Below are 22,558 nucleotides of genomic sequence, written 5' to 3' on the forward strand. Positions count from 1 at the left end.
CTCCTCCTCCTTCATTAAACATAGCTATTTGGAACACAGTATCTAGAGCCAGAATGCCTGGGTTCTTATCCAGACTACCATTTCCTAGGTTGTTATTTGACTTCTCTAATACTTAGTTTCCTCATCTATATAATGGAGCTTATGATGGTACTGATATGAAGGACTGTAATGAAGATTAAATAAAATGTCAGGGAGATATCTAGCAAATTGTAAGCATTTTACAAATGGTCACTGCTAACATTTAACAGTTCCTTTTTTTCCAGATGCAAAAAAAATTAATAGTACATAAGAATCTTCCCTATGTTTTAAAAAAGAAAGAAACTCTATTTTAGATTCTGAATTACAAATAAAAGAAATATAAAATGAAAGAATTTGACTTCAACACTTTTTTATTTGTTCTCCCAATTACTATCCTTGGGAAAAGAATGCTGACATTTTGGAGGAATGAACTTTTAGGTAAATATTACAATTTCTTTGTTCTTGCTTTTGACATTTACTGTGTCGACCAACGATCTAAGTGAAACCATACAAACACTGGTGTCCAAAATGGGGCAAAAGGTAATATTGAGATTTGAGGTGTAGAGACAGATTTAAAATTTCTGCATTTTGTTCCTATGTGTACCTTTCACTTCGACTGGAAAGAAACAAATTATAATTATAACTGAGTCAAGACATTTTTCAGAATTTTCAAGTTCAACATTCACTTCAGTGCTAGCCAAAAAACCCAATGGATTTAAGAGAGTCATGGTCCAAGCCATCAACTGTCTCTTAAAATCTATGTTTATTATTCTACTTTAGAGAACATGGATTGTCTTTCCTCAGCAAATACCAGCTCTGGAATTGTTTATTAAGTGTCTATATCATTAATACTTCCTAGGGGCTTTTTGGCCTCAGAGTCCCCTTCCTTGGCACAGATGCTTGTATTTTCAGCACTTCATCGCTGGCAGTGTAACTTGGAATATTCTCCATATACTGTCTGGAAAACATTCTGGGATTTGTTGTCTCATGTGAAATGGCCAAAAATATTGAAGAATGGCTTTGGGGATAGTGCAAATGTGGCATGATTTTGTTGGAAAAGGAATGAACAGAGGGGCACTGAGAATTAAAAGGACATCCTTAAATTACGCAGCAATTAAAGTTGTAGAAGTGGAGGTATAAAATCTAGGTGGCTTATCAAAGTGTTGGCACCTCAATTTCCTATGTTAAGCACATTCCTCCACAAATGTTTTCTGATTTTACTTCTTTTGGGTCTTTTGGTCACATATATTTGTGACTTCTGATAATAATAAAATCAACATGTAATGTAAACTCTTTGCTGAAGGACTTGAAGTACTCAAGGATTATAATAATGCTGCTTATCTTTTATTTTTACTCCTAAATATCACAAATTCTAAGAAAACTGTGAAGTTGTGAAGAATGCTTTTAGAGACAGGCTAAAATGTGAGAGTTCATTTATAGTTATGCAATAACTTTTTCAATAGATTCCTTAGATTTTCTATGTAGACATCATGCAGTCTGTGAAAAAAGACAACTTTAAGTATTCTTTCTAAACTTACTTTTCTCCTTTAAATTTTGTCAATTTTTGCTTTTTGTTTTTCTGCTATATTTTTAGGTTCAGATGCATTAAAATTGTATTTCTTTCTACTTTGTTAACATTTTTATTAGGTCCCTCTTTATGTCTAATAATATTCTTTTCTTTGAAATTTGTCAGATGTTAATATAAGTACTACAGTTCTCTTTTTATGGTATATTTTCTTTCATCTTTTCACTTCCAATATATTTTTGTTTTTGAAGTTAAAGTATATATCTTATGGATAGCATATAATTGAATCTTGCTCTTTTGATCCAATCTGACTGACTTTCATATGTTTGGAGTGTTTATCTTTCATATTTAATGTAAAAGTTAATATGCTTGAATGTAGGTGTACCATTAGATAGTATTTTATTTTTGTCTGAGTTCTTTTTTTTCTTATGTTTTTTCTTTAGTCTTTTTGGTTTTGTTACTCAATTAATTTAATGCAATAATTAGTATATCATATGATTCCTCTATTGACCTTTAACAATACTTCTTTGTGTAACTTTTTGGTGTACACTTACCAAAATCTACTTTAAGTTGATAATGAATTACTTCTCATAAAATATAGGAAATTTGTAAGTATAGCTTTCCTCACTCCCATGCTATTGTTATCATATATAGTACATATCTTAAAATCAAACATAAAGTCTATTGTTTCATGTAACAACTTGTGTAGCTTTTAATTTTTAAGATAATTTTAAATAAATTATTTAAATTAAATAATGTAAACAATTTAAGAAAAGAAATGATATATTAGTGAATAGTAACAGAAAAAGAGAAAGCAAAAATTATTAGACTTTTCTTCTGTTATCTTTGTCATTCCAGCTTCTAAATACAACATATTTTTGTATAAAGTTGTCATCAGTAAAATAAAATGATACATTCTCATGTTATCATGGCAGGTTATAATTTTTGTATAGTAAACTGTTCTTGTAAGAATTCCAAAATTGATTTTATGATAGTATCAACTTAGACTCTAGCTAATTATAATAGCAATTTGATATTATACGTGCACACACAGACATAAACACATAATCTAAGAACTAACATTTTATATTGCTTTTCATTTCACTAAACGTTTCAATATGCTTTTCCCCACTTGGTTATATTGGAAGAATCTACTGTTACAGAATATTACATTTGAATCAATTATGTTCTGAAAAGTCAATTTCTCTACCACAAATTATATAGTAAAATTTCAAGTTTTGTCAAATTTAGTCACCTCCTTGATCATAAAATTATCAGCATGTAGTCAAGTCAATCTTTTGAGCCTATATAAAAAGCTGTATTTCTAATTTTTAAAGTAGTTTCTAATTTCTCTCTCTCTCTCTCTCTCTCTCTCTCTCTCTCTCTCTCTCTCAATGATGATAGATAGATAGATGATAGACTCACTTCAAATATATCTGAAAAATATATTCATTTGTTTGTTTTGTTTTATTGTGATACTGAATGTATGTGGATGTTTTTATATAAACTGTGGGCCATGAGGATCACATGTGAATAAGTAGTATACTTTGTTCTGACAATGGGAGAGCCTTAATATCATGACGATCAATATCGATATAATGCAAAGCAATTTATTGTGTGTTTATCAGAGTTCCAGAACACACTGATTGTAGAATGAAAGCTCATGGAAATAAATTATGAAAGGATACAAATGAAGACACACATTTTCATGACTGTGCCTCATTTCCAGACCCTGGTCATAGTCCTGCTGTTCTCAGCATGTTATTCAGTGATGACCTCATTGGTAACTTAAGATGCATTCAGCTATCTGGCACCTAGATGGCAGCCTACAAAATATAAACACAGTGCCTTCAAATGGACCATAAAACCTGACTAAAATCTACAAATTACTAATAGAAATCCCTGTTACATCATTACATCACTTGGGTACACCCAGCAAATTAATTCCTGATGTGTATATTTGGAAAAAAATATTACATCTATATGTGTGTCTATCTGTGTAAAAATTATTCTTATTTTATTTTATGTTTGTTAAAATGTAATGTCTTATAACAGGAGTACATGCCAATAAAGATGACTTTGAAAAAGATAGTATTGGGAAGCATGGTTTGATTGTATCAACCAAATTATGTAATGCAACATTTGGAATACGAGCTACAGTTTAGAACTCTGTGGACAGGAACACTTCAGTGCACCTTCAGGAAATAATAAAAGCTTCTTTTTTTTAGTCTTTTGGGCAATAGTCACTCACACAAATGTGTTACCATTGATCTGTTTTAGCAATGACATTTAATCTTGTTTTAGGAGAATTTTCCCTAAGGTTGAATGAATATCACTATATCTTTTGATTTAGGATGCTTAAAACCTGTGACGATAATTTTCTAAAAAAAAAAAAAAAAAATGCAGTGTTGTTTTCTTAACCGTCTAAGCTTTAGCAGTTCAGGCAGAGTTCCTTTTCTTTGGGCCTTATATTGGATTTGCCTCATAAATAGTTTCATGTGGAGACGCCAATGATGCTAAGATGGTACATGCCGGCAAGTCTAATTGTGATAGATGAAGCATAGTTTCAGAAAAAGATTTATTCTCATTTCAGAACTTTATTCTAGTTAACATTATTCCTTGAGAATACAAATCTGAGATGCAGGACCCTTGTATTACCTCTAAAACATTTTCATAAGAAAAACATGCCTATTCAAATATTTGTCAGTCAAAGGACAGTTTCAGTGAAGTATCTATCAACTTAGATATAAAATCAAAGAGAATGGATGAGTCATACTTTTGTGCCCACTTGAAACACCTTTCTTATACTTAATATAAATATAAGAAGTATTTCTTGAAAGTAATCATACTAAAAGATAAGTCTTCTTATAACCTACTCCTTACCTGGGAAGGTATTATGAGGAAAAAAGTGTTCATCAATATTAACTCTTTCATATAATGCAGCTGGCATAAAAGTAAACACGAGAGGAGAAAATCATCCTGAATTATGAATGTTGTTTGCTATTTTCATAGCACCAGGTGGGAACGTTAACACTTAATCAGTCTCTCTGGCATTATTTCCTGTCCATATTGCCAGCTTTATCAGCATGAAACATACTTTGATTCTCTTCTGTGGTGTCGAGAACAACAGGCCACAGTATCAATGACATTCCAATCAGTGGCATATCATTTCACATTAGTTGTTATCAGATATGATATTTCACTAACGCATTTTGACCATATCTGGCACAATACAGCCATCTCTCTCTCTCTCTCTCTCTCTCTCTCTCTCTCTCTCTTTCTCTCTCTCTAGCTTACTCTCTCTCAAAATGGAGATTAATCACAAAACACTTTCACTGTTTTAGATTTTGAAGGTAGAAGGAAATATTCTCTTTAAAAATGTACTACAGCTTTCTCCTTGAGAGTACTTAACGCTCTTTTATGAAAAATAAAATCTTTAGATTTTGAACACACTTGATAGTCACTTCATGTTAAAACAATACCAAAACTGAAATGCTAAGAATTGAAAATGCTAACATTGCACACAAGTCCCAGTTGTGAACTACAACTGCTAAATAATAACAAAAGCTATTTGTTTTAGCAAATACCTGTTCTATTTTAAACACTTAATGAATGGTCATTTCAGTGTTCAGTGTTCACTCTTTGAGGCAGACATTTTTGTACTAAGTACACACATGTGGAAATCAAGTTCGGAGTTGTTGAATAACTTCCCCAAGATCATTTAGACAATTAGGGCAAAGTCCTAATTTTTCCTGAGATCCAACTTCAGCATATTTATGCACTCTCTACTGCCACTGAAAGCTGTCCTCCTTTTTTGAAATCTACTTATTCAACTATCAAATTATTCTAAAATTAGGAAAAATATAATTTTGCCCATAATCAAAAGAAAGTTTTGCAGTACAATATAAAATGATGACCACAGAAAGTCATATTGAAATATCTCTCTATTAGATTTTGTCTTTGGAATTGCCCTTTTGTACTATATAATAATTAGTTAAGAAAATTAAGAAGTAAAGTATGCAGTATGTGCAACTAGCAGGAAAGAAAAAAAGACTAATAAATATTAATGTGTTGTTGATCCAAGATAAATTTGGAGCATAGGAAAATTTCAAATCTGGAGGTGTTCAAATCTGGCCTTGTATTGCCAAAGGGAAGAGCAGAATATTACTGACAAATGGGGGTAGAGAGGGATATGTGTAAAGAGAAAGTTGAAGAGAAATTGCAAAGCACCATAAAAAATTAACAATCTACCCACTGATTACAAAAAGATCAGATCTGATCACTGTGATACAGTGATAAAATTTATCTTGATATGTATTGAGCTATCAAGCCAGAACATTTTCCTAAGATTATTTTTACAATTAAAAAAATTAAGAGAACATTTGTATCAGACCAAAAATAATTTAAACAGATGAGGTAATGCATTCTTTTACATCACTTCTACATAAGCAATATTCTTTGAGGTTTCTAAGTGGCTTAAAAGGTGATTTTAAAGGTTGAAATATTGTCCTTTCTAGTTTTATGGCCGGAGCAAAACAGTATTCGTCTGGAATGCATATAATATTGCACACGGGGTTAATTAGGTTAGGGATGAATTAATTTGTAACAATTTCCGTTATTTGACAGGCATCAATAATGTAGTATATTACTTGCATTCCAGACATCAGCATACTGCCATGACCCAGTCAAATTCAATTTGGGAAAATCTTGGATCACATGAATATTTTATTATTGATTTTTTTGTAACATCATATTTTACAACCGGGTTTGGTTATAAACCACCATAATAACTTGAAGAGATGTTTCAGAAAGCCACACTGTTGATGAATGGAAATCATGCTTTCTGCAGCAAAATAAAAACTTACAATCCTCTTCCTGAAATGAGATGTTAAGGTATAATTTTGTACAGTATTAACAGCTATTAAGGAAGTTATTTTTCTAAGCAATCTCCCATCCTTTAATTGGATGTTTTTGTTGGGGGAGGGAAAGGACGATGATAGTTTATATAACTTAGTTAGCCTGGCTTCTTTGCAAACCCTTTACATTTCAGATCATTTTCTGACTTCTAAAAATCTCTCCATATATTCAGACCCCCATTTGTTTGCTCATAACTATCAGATAGAAAATCTGAGTTTGCACATAAATGATCAGATGGCAGGCCAGCTTGATAACAGAAAGGCTATGTTCATGATACCTATGGTTAAATGTATGCATTTCCAAAGCAAAAGCTTACATTTATTATAAACCTAACTGTAGAAAATTTAGTTATGGAGATGCCAAACTGAATCTAGTCACAATGTGAAAATATACAAAAAAGAATGATACAGTTATAAATCACAAGAATTGCTATCAGTAATGAATTTTCTTGTGTGTGGTGTGTGTGTGTGTGTATAAAAAACATATAACACCTTACACAGATGCTAATACTGTGTTAATTACATTTAAAAGGCTTCGTGGAATCAGAATTGCACACACCTCCCTCCCAAAATGGCGAATTTTAAATGTTTCTTAGACTAAAAGTTGAATTCAAATTGTTTAACCCAAACTTTTTTGGATCTCATATTTTTCACATTTTATTTAGAATTTTTTATTCTTGCTCATGCTTTTGTTGAAATTATTGACCCTCAGTATCCATATTTCCCATTCATCACTCCTGTATCACCTTCTCTATATTATTTAATCTTTCTCCAATTTCTAAAATGTAGACAATTTTCTAAATCTTCATTCATAAATGTTATTTCTTATTTTTCTCTTTTTTTCTACAGAATCTAAGAACATTTGGAGAGAGGGATTGAGTAGGCAGATGGGAGAGAGGTTGGAAAGGGAGCTAATACTGTAAATGCATACACATATACACACCATAAACGTATGTATGTATGTGTATATTTATATGTATTAGAGTTAATTTGTTACAATAAATAACTACCAATTTTATATCAGTGTTAAGATACCTAATATGCAAAGACGTATAAGACATAATTCCTCTCTTCAATGAATTTTTAGTGTAATAGGGCTGAGACTCCCACAGAAAGATAATGAGAATATAACATGCTAAGATTGAAGCATATGCAAATGTTAAAATTACAAACAGGAGAATCATGTAATTATTAGTAGTACACCACCAGGATGATGAGAAAACCGAAACTCTAGAGGCTAAGTAAGCACAGTGACGCTACGCATCAAAACCCTATCCAGAGAAGGGGTCTTGCCCCAAACTTGTCCTGTCCAGAGACATGTTTAATCTTTGTGTGAAAGTGGAGGCCCCTGTTGCATAAACCAAAGCCAAAAAATATTGAAATATCTTCTCTCTCTCTTTTAATGTCAGCTACCTTGTGAATTCCCTACAAATAAAGATTACGGGCTTTTCAGTGAAGGCTCATAGTGTAACATCTTGCTCTTAATATGCTTCCTATGACTATATATAGAAATGAATTTAAAATACTCTTAACTTTGTCTCTACAAGTAATGGTATACACACACACATATATAAAACATTTATAAATACCAGTTTGTTCTGTTATTGTGAAAAGTATGCATTTAAACAATGGGTGGGTTCAAAATGCTCAGAATTCTGAACACTAGATAATTTCCGATATTAAAAAAAATTGCTTAGTTCTAAGAAGGGTGACTCATACTTTTATCTATATTATTATACTACTTGTTTAATTGTAAGTATTTAGAAGAACGATAGGCATACATGTAAGTGAAGATAATTTAAATAGAAATAATGAGGAATACCAGATGTGAGAGCCAACTCCCTGCTGTTATCCTCCCACGAAGTCCAAGCCTTTCCCTTCATCTGGTGTAGCAGCATTTCAGTGGCCTCCAGCTGTGGGCAGAATAGTGTTCATCTTGTGCTATTCCCTAGTGTCCCAAAGGTGTTTAATTTTCAAGTTACAGTTGACACAGAGAAATAGAAATTCAGCAAATGAAAGAGTAACTTGAGATAAGAAACTAAAGGTGACCTAAGGGATTTTATTTTTGCTTTAGGGGAAAGATATTCTCCAATGCAATCAGTGAACCATCTTGTGTCATCTTTTAATCCTGGGAGACTAGTACTAAATAGATGAAGTAATCTATTTATTCTAAGATGTGGAATTTTAAATAAAACAATCTGTGAACTTTTTTTTTAAACTATGGAGCTTGATGGTAAGAGTTTTTAATCTTTGTTAAAATTTAATTATCTGCTTATTTAGAATCTTGATTAACAAAAATTAGTTATTAGGTTACCAGCAATGAATATAGGTATATAACACCACAATAAGTATTTAAAGTATTTTACAACTCCTGAAAAATTATTAATGTAATATTTAAATACGTTACTATTGAATAAAATCACTTTATTCATATGATAAGTAACAACCTATCTTTATGAATAGTTGCTATAAATTTTCTATAAATTAAAATTGAAAAGAAACTTTTCCTAAAGTGGAATCGATATCATCTTAGCTATTGAAAACCAATTCTGTACCTACAGTAATCGATAGAGGAAGGAATGATGAATAATATGAATTTGAGGAGGGTGCTTCTTTTGTTCCTACTTTTCCACGAAGAAGTTCACACCAGTGACTTGTCATATTAGACTGTTCCCAGATTCAATATGAGAAGGTATATATAGAGTAAAATATTATCAAAAGCGTATGTGTCCCAGCTAAATTGGCCCCAGGAAATTTGTTAGCTAATCTTAAAATTCTATACTGTGAGAATAATGAAAACAGCATGTGATTTGAAGAAGATCTGGTGTCAAGTCTATCTTCACCACCCATTGTCTATGGAGTCTGCAACAAGTTCCCACAACCTTAAGACGGTACCCAGACAGACAGCTCCATTCAGAACTACAGCGTAGGGTTATTGTTTTCCAGTTTGAGATTGTTCTTCCTCCTACATGAAAGAATAGAATTGGATAAGGAAGCTTTGCTTGTAATTCAAAACTAAATGGAATTAAGCTTCTTGAAATATATTATTTACAAAGCTGGGCTGCTCTTAGTACTATGTATTTACTGTATAAATGTTTGGCTTTTTAAAATCTATAATACCTTATGCAACATGGGACTGAAGTATCTTATTTCTGAAGTTTCAATTGCTATAGAGTTAAGCCTAGAATTTGGGTAAAATTATATAAATTTTGGAATAAGCTATTCAAATGAATCAATTTCACTGGAAAAATCCATTGGGGGAAAAAAAGCAGTAACTTTACAAAAAATGATAAATACTTATCTTATTCAAGAGAGTTTCCTATTTGGCACCAAAGAATTATTCAACTATCCATTGGCTCTTTAGGAATAATACTGTGATCACCTAAAAGAGCCTGCCAATTATTGCCATATGTGAATGTGGTTTTTGTAATCTGGACACTTATCCCCTAGGATTTGGACTAATAACTCTAGCCTTTTACTTCTCATTAACTGTCAGAAAAGCTATCAGACGGAGGGAGACATTGGTCAGTGCCAACATAATGTAGAGTTGGACAAGTGGCTGGAAGTTGAAAGGATCACTATCACCTTAGCAATAGTCTGTACTTATGGAGAAGGAGAAATAAGACTCAGGAAAACTAAAGAATTTTAAAGTCAGATATATTTTGATACTCAGTAAAAGAGAGCTCCTTCAAACAGTGAGGACAAGATGTGGAGGGAAGTCAGCCAAGTTTGTGTTTGCTGGTGCATATGGCAGCCAAAAAAATAAAAATAGATCGTCAGTATTGGGGGAGGGGTGGAAGTGAATCTACACAAAGAAGAAAAGGGATTTTGAACTATAAAGTTGGAGGTAATTATTTCAATTATCCCTGAGGGGAACAGATTCAACATTGGTCCTTCCACCAGTAAATGAAAGAATTTCAGAGGAGAGAAAAAGCATTAGTTATGTGTGACAAGATGATCTAGAATATCAACCAGCAACCAAGGGCATATTTTTGCTCTGGTTTGTCTATGTTAAAGAAAAAAGTTGTGCAGACATAATATATCTATGGAAATATCTAGGGTCAAATGACATAATTGAAGCATTGGGCACATCAAAGGACAGGTTGAACATCTATTAATAACTTACTTTAACAAGAAGTTCTGTTTTGTCATATATTTTTGAGAATTCTCTGAAAAAAATATAATTCTATTCCAAGAAGAAGTGAATGCATACTATATCTGTAAAAATAAAAAACTAGTAAAAGGCAAATGTGGTTTAATATTTTTAAATACATTAACAAATAGTTTGAATCATGTCATAGATTTTGGAAATGTTTGTATACATTATGTAAATGTTTAATTATATATATTAATACCAATTTCGAATATATATTTGATGCTTATACTCTCAATTTAATTCTTACAAAATCCTAGAGTTCTTTTACTATCCTGTTATTTTATGGACTCCAAAACTGAGACATTAAGAGGATTTGTAACTTCACAGGTAGTACATGGAAGAGTCAAGATTTGAACCTGAGCATTCTGAACCTGTGTTCTTAACAATTACAATCTCCACATCAAAATAATAACATCTATTGATTTATCAGAATTGACGTTACTTTTAAATTGTTGGTCCAATAGACATGACATATTTTTGTTGATATCATAATTTTCTCCTTTTCTGCTTTGATAAATAGTATATATTAGCAAAATTAGGGAAAAGGTGGAGTCCATGGAACATAGGTTTTCTGTTTTTAAAGTCAAGTATCTGTGTCATGAGCAAATCAAAATCAATATTTTGGTTTAGTTACCATCGTGTTCTGAATCAGCCAATTCAGTAAAGACTCTGTTTTTCTAATGTATGCCTAACAGGGAAGAATTCTCCAGCAGTATTTCATTGTACTCATTTTAGAAAAGCTACATATTGCTTAATCCTGTTTGCTTCTCTGGAAATCCATATTTTTTATAGCCAACTTCATTTGGTGTCAATAAACAAAAGCCTATATGACAAAGAAAACTAAACTTGACATTTTTTTAATATGAAAATATTAGAAACAGTTTATTTGCAGTACAAAGACTGTAAATACCTCACAATTTAGTACAGCAAAAGCTTACTTGGCTAATTAGATGTAACATATTAAAATTAAACTCTTGTGTCTTTACCTATGTAATCCATTCATTTCCTAATTCAGTAAACAGAAATATCACCCAACAACTTGAACAAGAAGCTTGGATGTCAGTCCTTATATGTCCTTCTACCTTATGCTCTGCATCCATTCTATCTGCAAGACCTATCAATATTATCTCAAATGAATATCTCAAATGGATATACTTCTTTCTATGCCCATAACTCTTCCTCCATCTATGTCATATCATCTCTAATTTGGATTATTTCAATAATTTCCGGTCTGTTTCATTCTTGACTCAGTTCAATGCATTTTCCCCATAGGAACAAGAATAATCACTTTGAAATATAAATCTAATTATAGTGTACCTCATGCATGAAACCTTTCAATGACCTTCCACAACACTTATTGTATAAAAAACAAGCCCTTAAATATAAACTGCAAGGCACTGCATAACCTGATTGTTCTATATGCCTCCCCAGACTGATTTGAGGCTCTTATGTCTTCTGTTTCATCTACCCTCTTTTTTCTTTAATTTTCATGAACACTAAAGCCTCTTGCTTCAAGGCTTTACCTTAGAAATGATCTGCCTTCCACTTTTGGCTTCTGACTTTTATATATCACATAAATATTTGAATGCTTTGTACATACCACAGAAAATGATAGACTTCAATTTTACTCGCCGGGGTGCTTGCAGCTGCAGCATTTATCTCCAGATAACCTGCAGATTACAGTCTAATCCTACCCAAAAGTTTGCTATGACGTATCTTGCTTTTATTATTATTTTCACATCTTTCTAGTATATCCATAGTCTTTGGAAACAAATGACGTTTTTCTATTTACAACATTCTATTTTTAGTGGTGGCATTTCCATGCACAAGATATAGTAATTCTAGATTTCTAGAAATGTCAAATCCTAGGAAAAGTTGCATTCCTATGTGTGATGGTAAATGCAAGTTGTCAGCCAGCTGCACTTTTTTTTTTTCCTAAAAGGAAAACTAAGGTTAGATGATTTACATTCCATAATTATTATTATTATTCAATTAAGAATATTCATACTCCTTTTTCATTCTAAATTAATCTATTTGTTTAAGAAACAAAGCTTCTTTAGTAAATATACCTCAAGTTTTTTTGTTTGTTTGTTTGCTTTTGTCCTGGGATATTTTCTTAAACATATTTGAAGAATTTTTTAAAAAGGAATGTTTAGAATAAATTGGGGAGTTTCTTTTATTTCTAGTTTAAAGGTATGATTTATAATTATTGTTAAGCATATATATGATTACACATTATGTATATATTACATATATTATGTATTTCTGCATTTAGCACCTAATGGAACACATAATTTTTTAAAATTTTCCCATCTTTTTTTACATTTTCATTATAAAACTTCATGATTGAGTCATAACTTGAAACTGATTCTTTCCAGGAAAATTTGGCCTACTAATATGTCTATGATTATTTAAAATTAGTAATTAGGCATAGGAAATATTATTATGGAACATCTTTATGCAGAAATAAAGAAGGCTTCCATTCTTCTCTCAAAATTTCTTTATTGCTTTTCATGAACCAAGTATTCTAGTAGGTGCCTGGAGATAAAAGAGGGAAAAAGTGACCATGAGGTGCTTATTATCCTATCACACTACAATAGTATAATAATAGTTGAGTTTTAAGGGTAGAATGTTTTTTATACATGTGTTTTATGAAAACGTGATCATACCTACAGTGTTTAATTTATATGTAGGTTCAGTAACTAGATTGCCTTGCAAGATATATCAATTATTAACTGAGTAAGGCACACTGTTTGGAAAGAAGAATTTCAGGTAGTTGAAATTTTCTCTGGCCTGTAACCAAGTAGATGATGAAATGTGAAAGCAATCAGAAATGGATACTGGACTATGAGTTTAGATAATTTCAGATATTCCTGAATGTGAATTTAGCAAGTCACAAAAATTAATTCTTTTCTGTTGCAGATTTCTTCTATATGTAATCAAATAAATTGAAAGTACTATGAAACCAAGAATTTTTGGTTTCATAGTACTATTTTTTGCTCTTAATTAATGACCATTTTATTGGTTTTTAAATCCATTGTTACTTAGTCGTACCAAATTTATAATCAGAAATGCATCAAATCTTCCATATCTTGGAACCCCCATATCTTGGGAAAGGTGTTAATATTTTTTACTCTTTTTGGTATTCTTAACATTTACTCACATTGAAGAACTCCAAAAATAATGTTATATTTTAGTGAAAAACCACTTATTGAGTATATAATAGAGAAGTTGAGCATCTCATTTTCCTATGCTGAGAGTTCTTAGTATCAGGCTAGAATAATAAAGTGGAATTGCATAAGTCTTTTTAGTTTTTTATTGAAACTATTTATGATATGCTTTTTTCCCCTACACAATAAAATTCCTGTTCCAGCTGATTACATAAAGTGGAAAATTCATTCTATGGTAAGTAGTCAGATTTCCCTGAAAAGAAATGTTTCACAAATACCTGTCTACAGACCTACAACAGTTAAGCATTCTTTATTCCCAATGCTAGACTTCCATCAGAGCCATTCACCTGGCTAGACACAGGATTGACAAATCATTGAAGAAAATTACTACCAACAAAAAGTTACAGTGACAAAATGATGTAATCAATTTTCCTATGTGCCCAGTAAGACCTGATATCTTTATAGTCACACCATATAAATTTGTTACATTAATGTTAGGGTGCTGGATCTATTGTCAATCCTACATTAGTTATCACTTTTAAGTTTTATGGGATGAGAAGACAACAGATACAAAACCGCATAAACACCTGAAACAGGTTTCATTTTTGGTTACAACATATAATAGTGGAATAAGTAGCCAAGATACTAAATATCATTAAGCATCAATCATCTCCTCAGGAAAAATACATAACATCTGTCTCACGTGATTGTTTTAAGTACAGAAGTGAAACATAAGTTCAATGCTAAACCTAGAGATTTGCAGTAAACGGTGTTATATTACAGGAAGGTGAAAACTATTCTCTGCAGGTGGAATTTGTAAACTGGGCATTGATAATCAAAGATACAAAAACTCAGTTGGTGCTACTCTTAGGACACACAGTTTTCCATAAATGTGTTAGACAACTGAAAAGTTGGCAAACTACAATGTCCTTAAGAACCAAAGGTTGTTTTAGCATTCTCTTCGTGGTGAATGTAAATTGGACATATTTCAGTGTTACTGGCACCTGTCTTGCTAAATCTGATGAAACAATAACAAACAAAATAAAGTCTTGTTACTAAGCTATCTTTGAGCCATACTAGATTGTGATTGATTCTGTTGTGTTTAATGGTGTGGTGGCATTTTGCCTTAGGCCTTTTTTAGTGAACAGTGGAAAGAACAGAAGAAGGAAACACTTGATCACTTTGTAAATGCTGCACATTGCAGGCAGGTCTTAATGACTGAATGTAGCCACTTCCAGTGTATTGAAATGCCTCTGTCTTGCCTCAAAACATTGTACCTCTATTCAAATGGCAAAGAATAGAGTTCCTGTAAGACTGTGGAGTGCAGCTCATTTTGGGAATAAACAGTTGCTTTGACCTTGTACCGGCAAAAAGACCCTGTCAGGCCTAGAATTGCAAGGCCAGGAAATCATCTGTTTAGTCAGTGCTGGTTCTGGTCATTAGTTTGTGTTTATGGCTGGGAATTGATAATATGGCCTGTGTATATGGAACTAAGGTCTGAATACTAAAAGGGCCCTATTTACCAACAGCTTTATTTTTTAATTTAAAGTTAATTCAAATTGAAATCAGCCTTTTAACTCTTAATTAGGACCATATTTTCTCTTAAAAGTCAACCACATTAGTCAACTGGAGACAAAATTCACTTTGCAATTGAAAGGCTGTCTACTTTCTTTCAACAGTAGCCGCCATGGTTTACTAAATGCATTTGTTTTCCTTTCACTATGGTAACTTTACCCATTCTGAGTATCAGCATAGCTTAAACCCATCAATTACAACTTAAAGGAAAAGTGTGCTGTGTGCTTTGGGAATGAAGCCAAGAATCTTGAAGCTTTTCTATAATTATTATTCATTGTATAGGTAGTGCTCATAATACCCTCCATTTCATATTTTTTTCTGTATTATTTTCCAAAGCTGGTAGTGTTTTATTTTACCTCACTACCGACCCATAGTATTTATTTCCTGTTTTATTGTTACTTCATAAATATAAAATCAGCAGATTCCCAAAATATTTTGAATTCATTCACTACAGATTGGTATTATTTTGGCTTCCTTCTATTATTTATATTTTCAGTGTTTTTCAATAGAAAATCAACATTTGGCAAGGGCGTCATTTTTGTTCTACTGTGGTCCATCCTAGGGTTTTTCAATAAGTTTGGGGTTTGTTCAATAAATGAGCGACCATATTCTCACTAATTCAGCACTTAAAAAACAGGAAGTAAAAGCTACATTAGCAAAAGTAAAGCAAATAAAACCTTATTGCAGACTAACAGAAGAAAAATGTAGTCTCTCTTAAATTGTATTTTCAATACCGTGCTCATTTTCTTTACAACAGAGAAAAAAAGATCACATCATCTTACATTTAAAAAAATAAAAAGAATAATTACTATCAATATTTCTTAATTTTTATTCATTCACATAAAATTCTCAGACTTCTAAACATTCTAATCTATCTATAATGTGTATAAAAGGAAGAATGTAATTAAATATAGCTTTACGATGTTATTGGTTAACATGAAATATAGTATTAGGGAATTATTTTTTTGGCAGTCAATTTATCTTTCAATTTATCCAACCATAAAATCAACATGCCTTTTGAGTACATACTGCTCTGATACTGGAAAACACTAAAAAGATCAAAATCTGTCATTTCTTTTTCACGTATACTTCTTTTAGGTCAGAAGGGAACCTCATTTTTTTGTCTTGTTGCCCTATGTGATTTTATAATTTAAATGGCTAATTATAATCCTTAAATCAGTGATGAAAGTGAAGATACTTTATTTTTTCCTACTTAGAAAGTTCTAGGAATCTTACAAATTTTTGTACACAAAGTATTAACCATTTGCAGTATGTAGCCTGAAGAGTTTTTAGAGACAACTTAGTCAATACCTGTCATTTAATACCTGTCTGGGAATTAAAGTGCAGAGAGGACAAGTGGTTGCCAGTTAATCATTCACTTAAAAAATGCATCTCATCAACTGCTAGGCAATAGAAAATGTGATAGGCACAGGGCGTACAAAATTAATAGGAAATAACTCGTGTCTCTATATTACTCAGGGTCTAACATAGAAATACATAATAATTACTAAGCAGAACTTCAGACTTAGTTATAGAAGAGGAAGTCACTGTCTCAACCACCTTATTAAAATTTGAAGACAACTGGTCAGTGAATTTGAGCTAACATCTACCTAGCAGAAAAGACTAGATCTAAACCTGTATTTCCTCCTTCCTAGTCCAGTGTTTTTCTTATATGATGCTGAAAACACCTTGAAGTGCTGGGATAAAAAGAAGAAATCAGGGAATTTTTTGGTGAAGATAACGTAAAAATATCATATTGAAAAGTATTTTAGCAATTAAATTCTCAAGTGAGGAGATCTATTTCTAACATAACAATGACATGTGGAATTCGTATCCTTTTTAAAGCTGGTATTGTAACTTTTAGCATTATAAGATTGGACACAATATAGTGTCTAGGTCATTTTAGGAGATCAATACATGTTTGTTTGATGAAAGTGAATAAATAAAATCTAAACATTATATGAATAAGTCTGATTCCTAATAAATCCATGATGATATTCAGTAGGGTTTGAGGAGGAGCTACTTTCCATTTTTAATGATTATTGATTTAAATTCATAGATCATGCTATTTTGATTTATCAACACAAAATCAAACATGAGAGTTCCTGCCACACTTAACTGGTTCAGAAATCTCCATTAGAGCAAAGAGATATATCTCTGGGACCATGCACCAAAGGCAGCTTAAAGGATCTTAATCTCTTAATTACTCTTTGGTTTTATTACCAGGGGCCTGAAATCTATGAATAATTTTACCAGTGTTTGACTGATAAGAATGTGTACTATTGGGTTATCTAAAGAAAGATATAAATCAGAATTTTGTCATTTGGGCAGCAGACTTTGAATATGCATGCATCCACCTTAGGTTAAGTATTGCTTTAGTAGCTGGCTTACTCCAGGAAAGGCCTTGACTACATAGTAGAAATTTTTTATTTTAAACCTTAAAACTGGATAAATCTGAATTAGTATTAATTTGTTTACCCTTCTTGACTATTCTGTTTTCTTTGATATTCTGTAATAAGTTGGCCAAGACTTCCTTTGAGTAATAAAAGGAAAGAAAACATATTAACATATTTGCTTTCTACTCATTGCCTGGCTTTTTAAAATATGTTGAACTTTCTCAGTCTCTAAAATAATACTTAAATAAAAGAAATGTGCAGATTGTTATATCACTGGTTTTATATTCAAGGTAGGGCAGGGTGATGTTTTCAAATTAAAATCATTGCTCTTACTACTATAAGCAAAGATAATAAAACACAAGTATGCAAAGTAAAGTTTCAAATTCTTCCATGATAATTTTTGAAGGATGAAGAACATTAATAGATATTTAAGTGCAAGTTTATTTACTTCAAGGGAGGGAGATTATTGATACGATAATTTTAGAAGCAAGTGTGTAATATAAAGAATTTCCCCTATATATATAAAGAGTGTGTTTCCTACCAGTATAATAATTTTACTAATATTATTAATTCTTTAGTCATAGTCTCAAATTTGTTGAACAACTTTGGTGGAGAATTTAGAGATTCTCGTTATAGTAAGAAAGGGAAATTTTGATTGTTTGCCTCCCATATATAGTAGGACACCCTACTCTTGAAGTTGAAGACTCCTCCTGCCCTTTCAACGAAAACACCCATGTGCCCATAATAGTGTTGGACATCAAGTAGAAAATTCTGGAGAAACCCAAGAGAACGTCGGTCTTTCTGAAATGGTTTCTTACTTAGAATAGATGACAAAGGATTGGCATTTATATAATTTTTCTTTTTTTAGATGACTGTGCTTCATTGTAATATCAACAGTTCAGAATTGCCAAGAAAAATAATTTGCTTTTAATAAGTGATTTATATAAAATTAAAACAGAAAAAGCTCTTGCTTATTCAGACTATCATTGAATGTTTTTCTTATCTTGAGCATGTTACTCTTTCTGCTTGTGTTTTAATTATGCACTCAATAAAATGAATACATTAATATCTGTCATGATTATTTTATTTTTGTTATTTTTTATTTTTAATTTGTCAAACAAGTTTACTTGTTACCAACGTTAGCATATTGAATTCTCCTGTTTACATTGCAAGTACTCTTAGCCCAACTTGATTCAGTCTATTCAATATACATAATTCTGGATTTTTTATTCCAGGATGGGTTGGAAGTAGAATAGGAGGATGAAGAAGGATGGGAATTAAGCATAGTAATTATATGTTGAAATCAGGACCTTTCACAGTTAGCACACTTTTTTTCTTTTCTTTTTCTTTCTTTTTTTTTTTTAATACTAACAGAGATTTTTGAGATCCATTGCCATGATTTATGGAAATGAGCCCTAAACATATCAAGTTCTTTCCCGAGGTAACCAACAAATGTCTTAATTTAATAGAATGATTGAGAGTCAATTGAAATGGTACATATGAAAGTACTTCAGAAAGAGAAAAAATGTCTACAAAATAGGATATTATAGAATCTAGTATTATACTCATATATAGATGACATTCAAGGAATATCTGTAAATCGGTAATTAAAGCCTATCAGCCAGAAGAACATGCAGACTGGCCAATGTGATTTCTTAGGATCTTTATAGCTCATTGAGCTACAATTCTATTCAATTAGTACATCTCAACTGAATTCTCTTTGTCTTTATGTCATTTAGAAATGTTTTCTGATGTAAGGAAAACAAAATTTGACCACAGTAACTTAAATAAACAAGATATTATTTTTCCAATATCATAATAAATCTTGAGATAGGTGCTTACTAGGTCAACAAGTTCAGTGTACACATCTCTCTGATTTCCTTATTGTCCCATGTAAGCCATTATGTCCATAAATAATTCTGGAATAACATAAATTAAATCACTCAGTTACATGGGGACCATCTTGTTATGGGGATAAAAAAAAAGTATCCCAGTGGCTTTCATCATATTTCTGTTTGTATCTCTTTGGTCATCTCTTTGGCCATAACGTTGGCCATCCATCGCTACTTGCCATAAAGTTTGAGTTAGAGAGTACTGGTTTGAGGCAATCCTGAACAAAATCAGCATTCTATTAGCAAGCAGAAAGCAGCATTCAGATGTTGAGTATATAACCAACAATACTACCACATTCTCCTGCTTAACAGTTTGTCTTTCCATATCAGTCTATTTGTGTGTTTAATTATGCTTCTTGCAGGCCAGCTCCTTCTATCTGTTTACAATCTTTCTCAAACAATATTTTTTCTGTGTAGTCTCTTCCAATAGCTCAATCAGAATGGAGTGCTTGCTTCATGTGGCCTGTGTTAAATGTCTGTCGCCTGTTTTTTGATTGCAAGGGCTCTTTTGAGATGGACAGAATTAAGGACATTTGTATCTTTAAAGCTATCAAAGAAACTGAACAAGAGTAGATGATTGACAAATTTTTATTAAACTGCATGTATATGTGCTTACGTATCTTTTACTATTATCGTCTCTAAGATTATATAGTCATAATTAGATAAAGTTAGTTACTAGTTTAAATTAACATTCTTAACTTGTAGATTTATTAACTATACCTGCTTTCAAGTTCCTATCAGAAGTCCTGTGCTGTAGTGCTGTAGCTCAAAAGTGAATATATGACTGACTGTCTTATCTTTTAAGTATCATATAATATAGCTACTGATAAGAGTAACAAAAAGTGATTGTTTAGTGAATATCTTTATGCTAAATATAAAGCTCATAAAAGCCCCAGATAAAGACACACAGATAAACTCAGAAGCAAACAAAATAACAAAATACATTGGAACACTGCAACTTAATCTTGAAACACCGAGCAATGATATCCTCTTTAAAGGCACTTCAATGATGAGCTAAATCAAAACCAGAAGTTAAGTACATAGTTTATACTTTATATAATTTCCTCCATGGCAATATAACAGGAGATATGAGATGAAGCTGCTAACCAATGTTTATAGACAATGTTCAAAAGTTTATAATCCTAATCTATGTTTGGTTAGGGCAATAGAATTTATTTGAGTGGCTCTCAGTGTGGCACCAAAAGTTGTTCAATATAATATAACATCATCCTAGAGCAGCCATTCTTAGTAGAAACTAGAAAACAACAAAACTAAATTAATAATTACTATCATTTTCAGTCATTCTGTTTGTCTTAGCAGCATATTTCCCTTAGCAGTGTGTTTCTCAAAATATATGTAGTAGGAAGATATGTTATTATGAACATAGTGTGTTATCTTTCCAAATGCATTTAATGATTGTTAAAATTAACATTTGTCCACCCAAGTTTTACTTGAAAGAAAATAATTTGTTATTCACAGTGTAAAGTTAATATAAGAAAATTCTGGAATTCAATGCTAAATATAATCTACAGGGATTGTTCTATGTGTAAGTGCTTTAAGTCATCAAATCTCAGTGCAGCACTGACATTGAGTTTTAGAGATTCAAGATATTATTCACTTCCAAAGATATTCTAGAGGAAACTAAAAATTTAGTCCCCGAATTTATTTCTTAAAGGACTGTCAAGAGATTTCTCATTAGGATTTTCACAATGATTACAGATTTCAATGTAACTATGAAAATGGATCAAATGAAACAGTATAGCATTTTGAATTTTATATCAGGTTAAATGAAAATCACATAATAGAGACAGCTAAAATGAATATTGGAAACCAGTTCATTGAGCTTAAAAACCACATCATTCAGAGATATGCCCAGAAAGTATGAAGATAACAGAGTTATTGAGTTATTTTAAAAACTTTGAATGTAATAACAGTTAACAAGTGTTTTAGATATAAATTATATCTCCTTATATATTTAATATGCAGACAAGAAAATATATTGCAATCTCTATTTTAGTCCATTACCATAAAAGTAGAGTAATGATACTGTCAAGGCAGAAAATAAATTGTAGCTCATGAGAACCATGTATCAAGAATCTTAGAATATAGACAAAGCCACGATATCTTCCTATAGTTGCTTATGATTTGTAGGAATAGACTTGTACGCACAGAAACCAATTAGAAAACAAGTGAACAAGTAATATAGTGTTAACTGCAGTGCAGATAGTGTACACATTGCATCATGTTTAAATGATGTTTGAAAAGGGAATGGCTACACGATGACATGGCTTTGCTTTATTTTCTCCACAAATATTCCAATGCCAAGTAAAGCTGTGAAAACATGAACTGGGAATTTCATCACACTCTAGTGCCAAAATAATCTAAATTTTGTGGGGTTTTTTTCTTTAACATTTGGTGCAAATTCAAATGTATATGTGGAAAAATTACACTGGATCACATTATTTGCTTCTGTAAATACTGGAAGGAAAAATGGATTTATATTCATAGTGAATGCATGTCCTAAGATCCTGAAATGTGTTTTACATATTTTCAAAACTACATTTTCAAAATGATCACAGAATTTTAAAAGAGTCATTTTGTTCATAGCTTGTCAACCGGGTTTCTACAAGGCTTCAGATGGCAATACGAAGTGCACCAAGTGCCCACCTCACAGTTCTACTCATGACGATGGTTCAGTGAACTGCAGGTGTGAGAATAATTACTTCCGAGCAGACAAAGACCCTCCATCCATGGCTTGTACCCGTGAGTAGTTTTGCTGCAACCCATGCCTCCATGTTTGTTTTATTTTGTTTTTTTTTCTTTTGTTACCGTGCTTTTTTTTTTTTTTTTTTTTTTTTTAGCATTTGGCCCATTTCCTTGTGTTACCCCTGTGCAAACTGAAAGTCTTTT

The 22,558-nt window shown here is 31.7% G+C and overlaps 1 protein-coding gene across 2 annotated transcripts in view; it reads left to right on the plus strand.

The window, feature by feature from the left end:
- The window catches only part of EPHA3 (EPH receptor A3), a 323,316-nt gene that overhangs the window by 169,512 nt on the left and 131,246 nt on the right, over window positions 1-22,558 (plus strand). For both annotated transcript variants that reach the window (XM_006926248.1, XM_015600167.1), the window contains exon 4: window positions 22,256-22,411. In XM_006926248.1, coding sequence (XP_006926310.1) covers window positions 22,256-22,411 — 156 coding nt within the window. The remainder of the gene's footprint in view (window positions 1-22,255; window positions 22,412-22,558) is intronic.

The sequence above is a fragment of the Pteropus alecto genome, unplaced genomic scaffold (assembly GCF_000325575.1).
Source record: "Pteropus alecto unplaced genomic scaffold, ASM32557v1 scaffold239, whole genome shotgun sequence".
In the NCBI taxonomy this organism is placed as follows: Eukaryota; Metazoa; Chordata; class Mammalia; order Chiroptera; family Pteropodidae; genus Pteropus; species Pteropus alecto.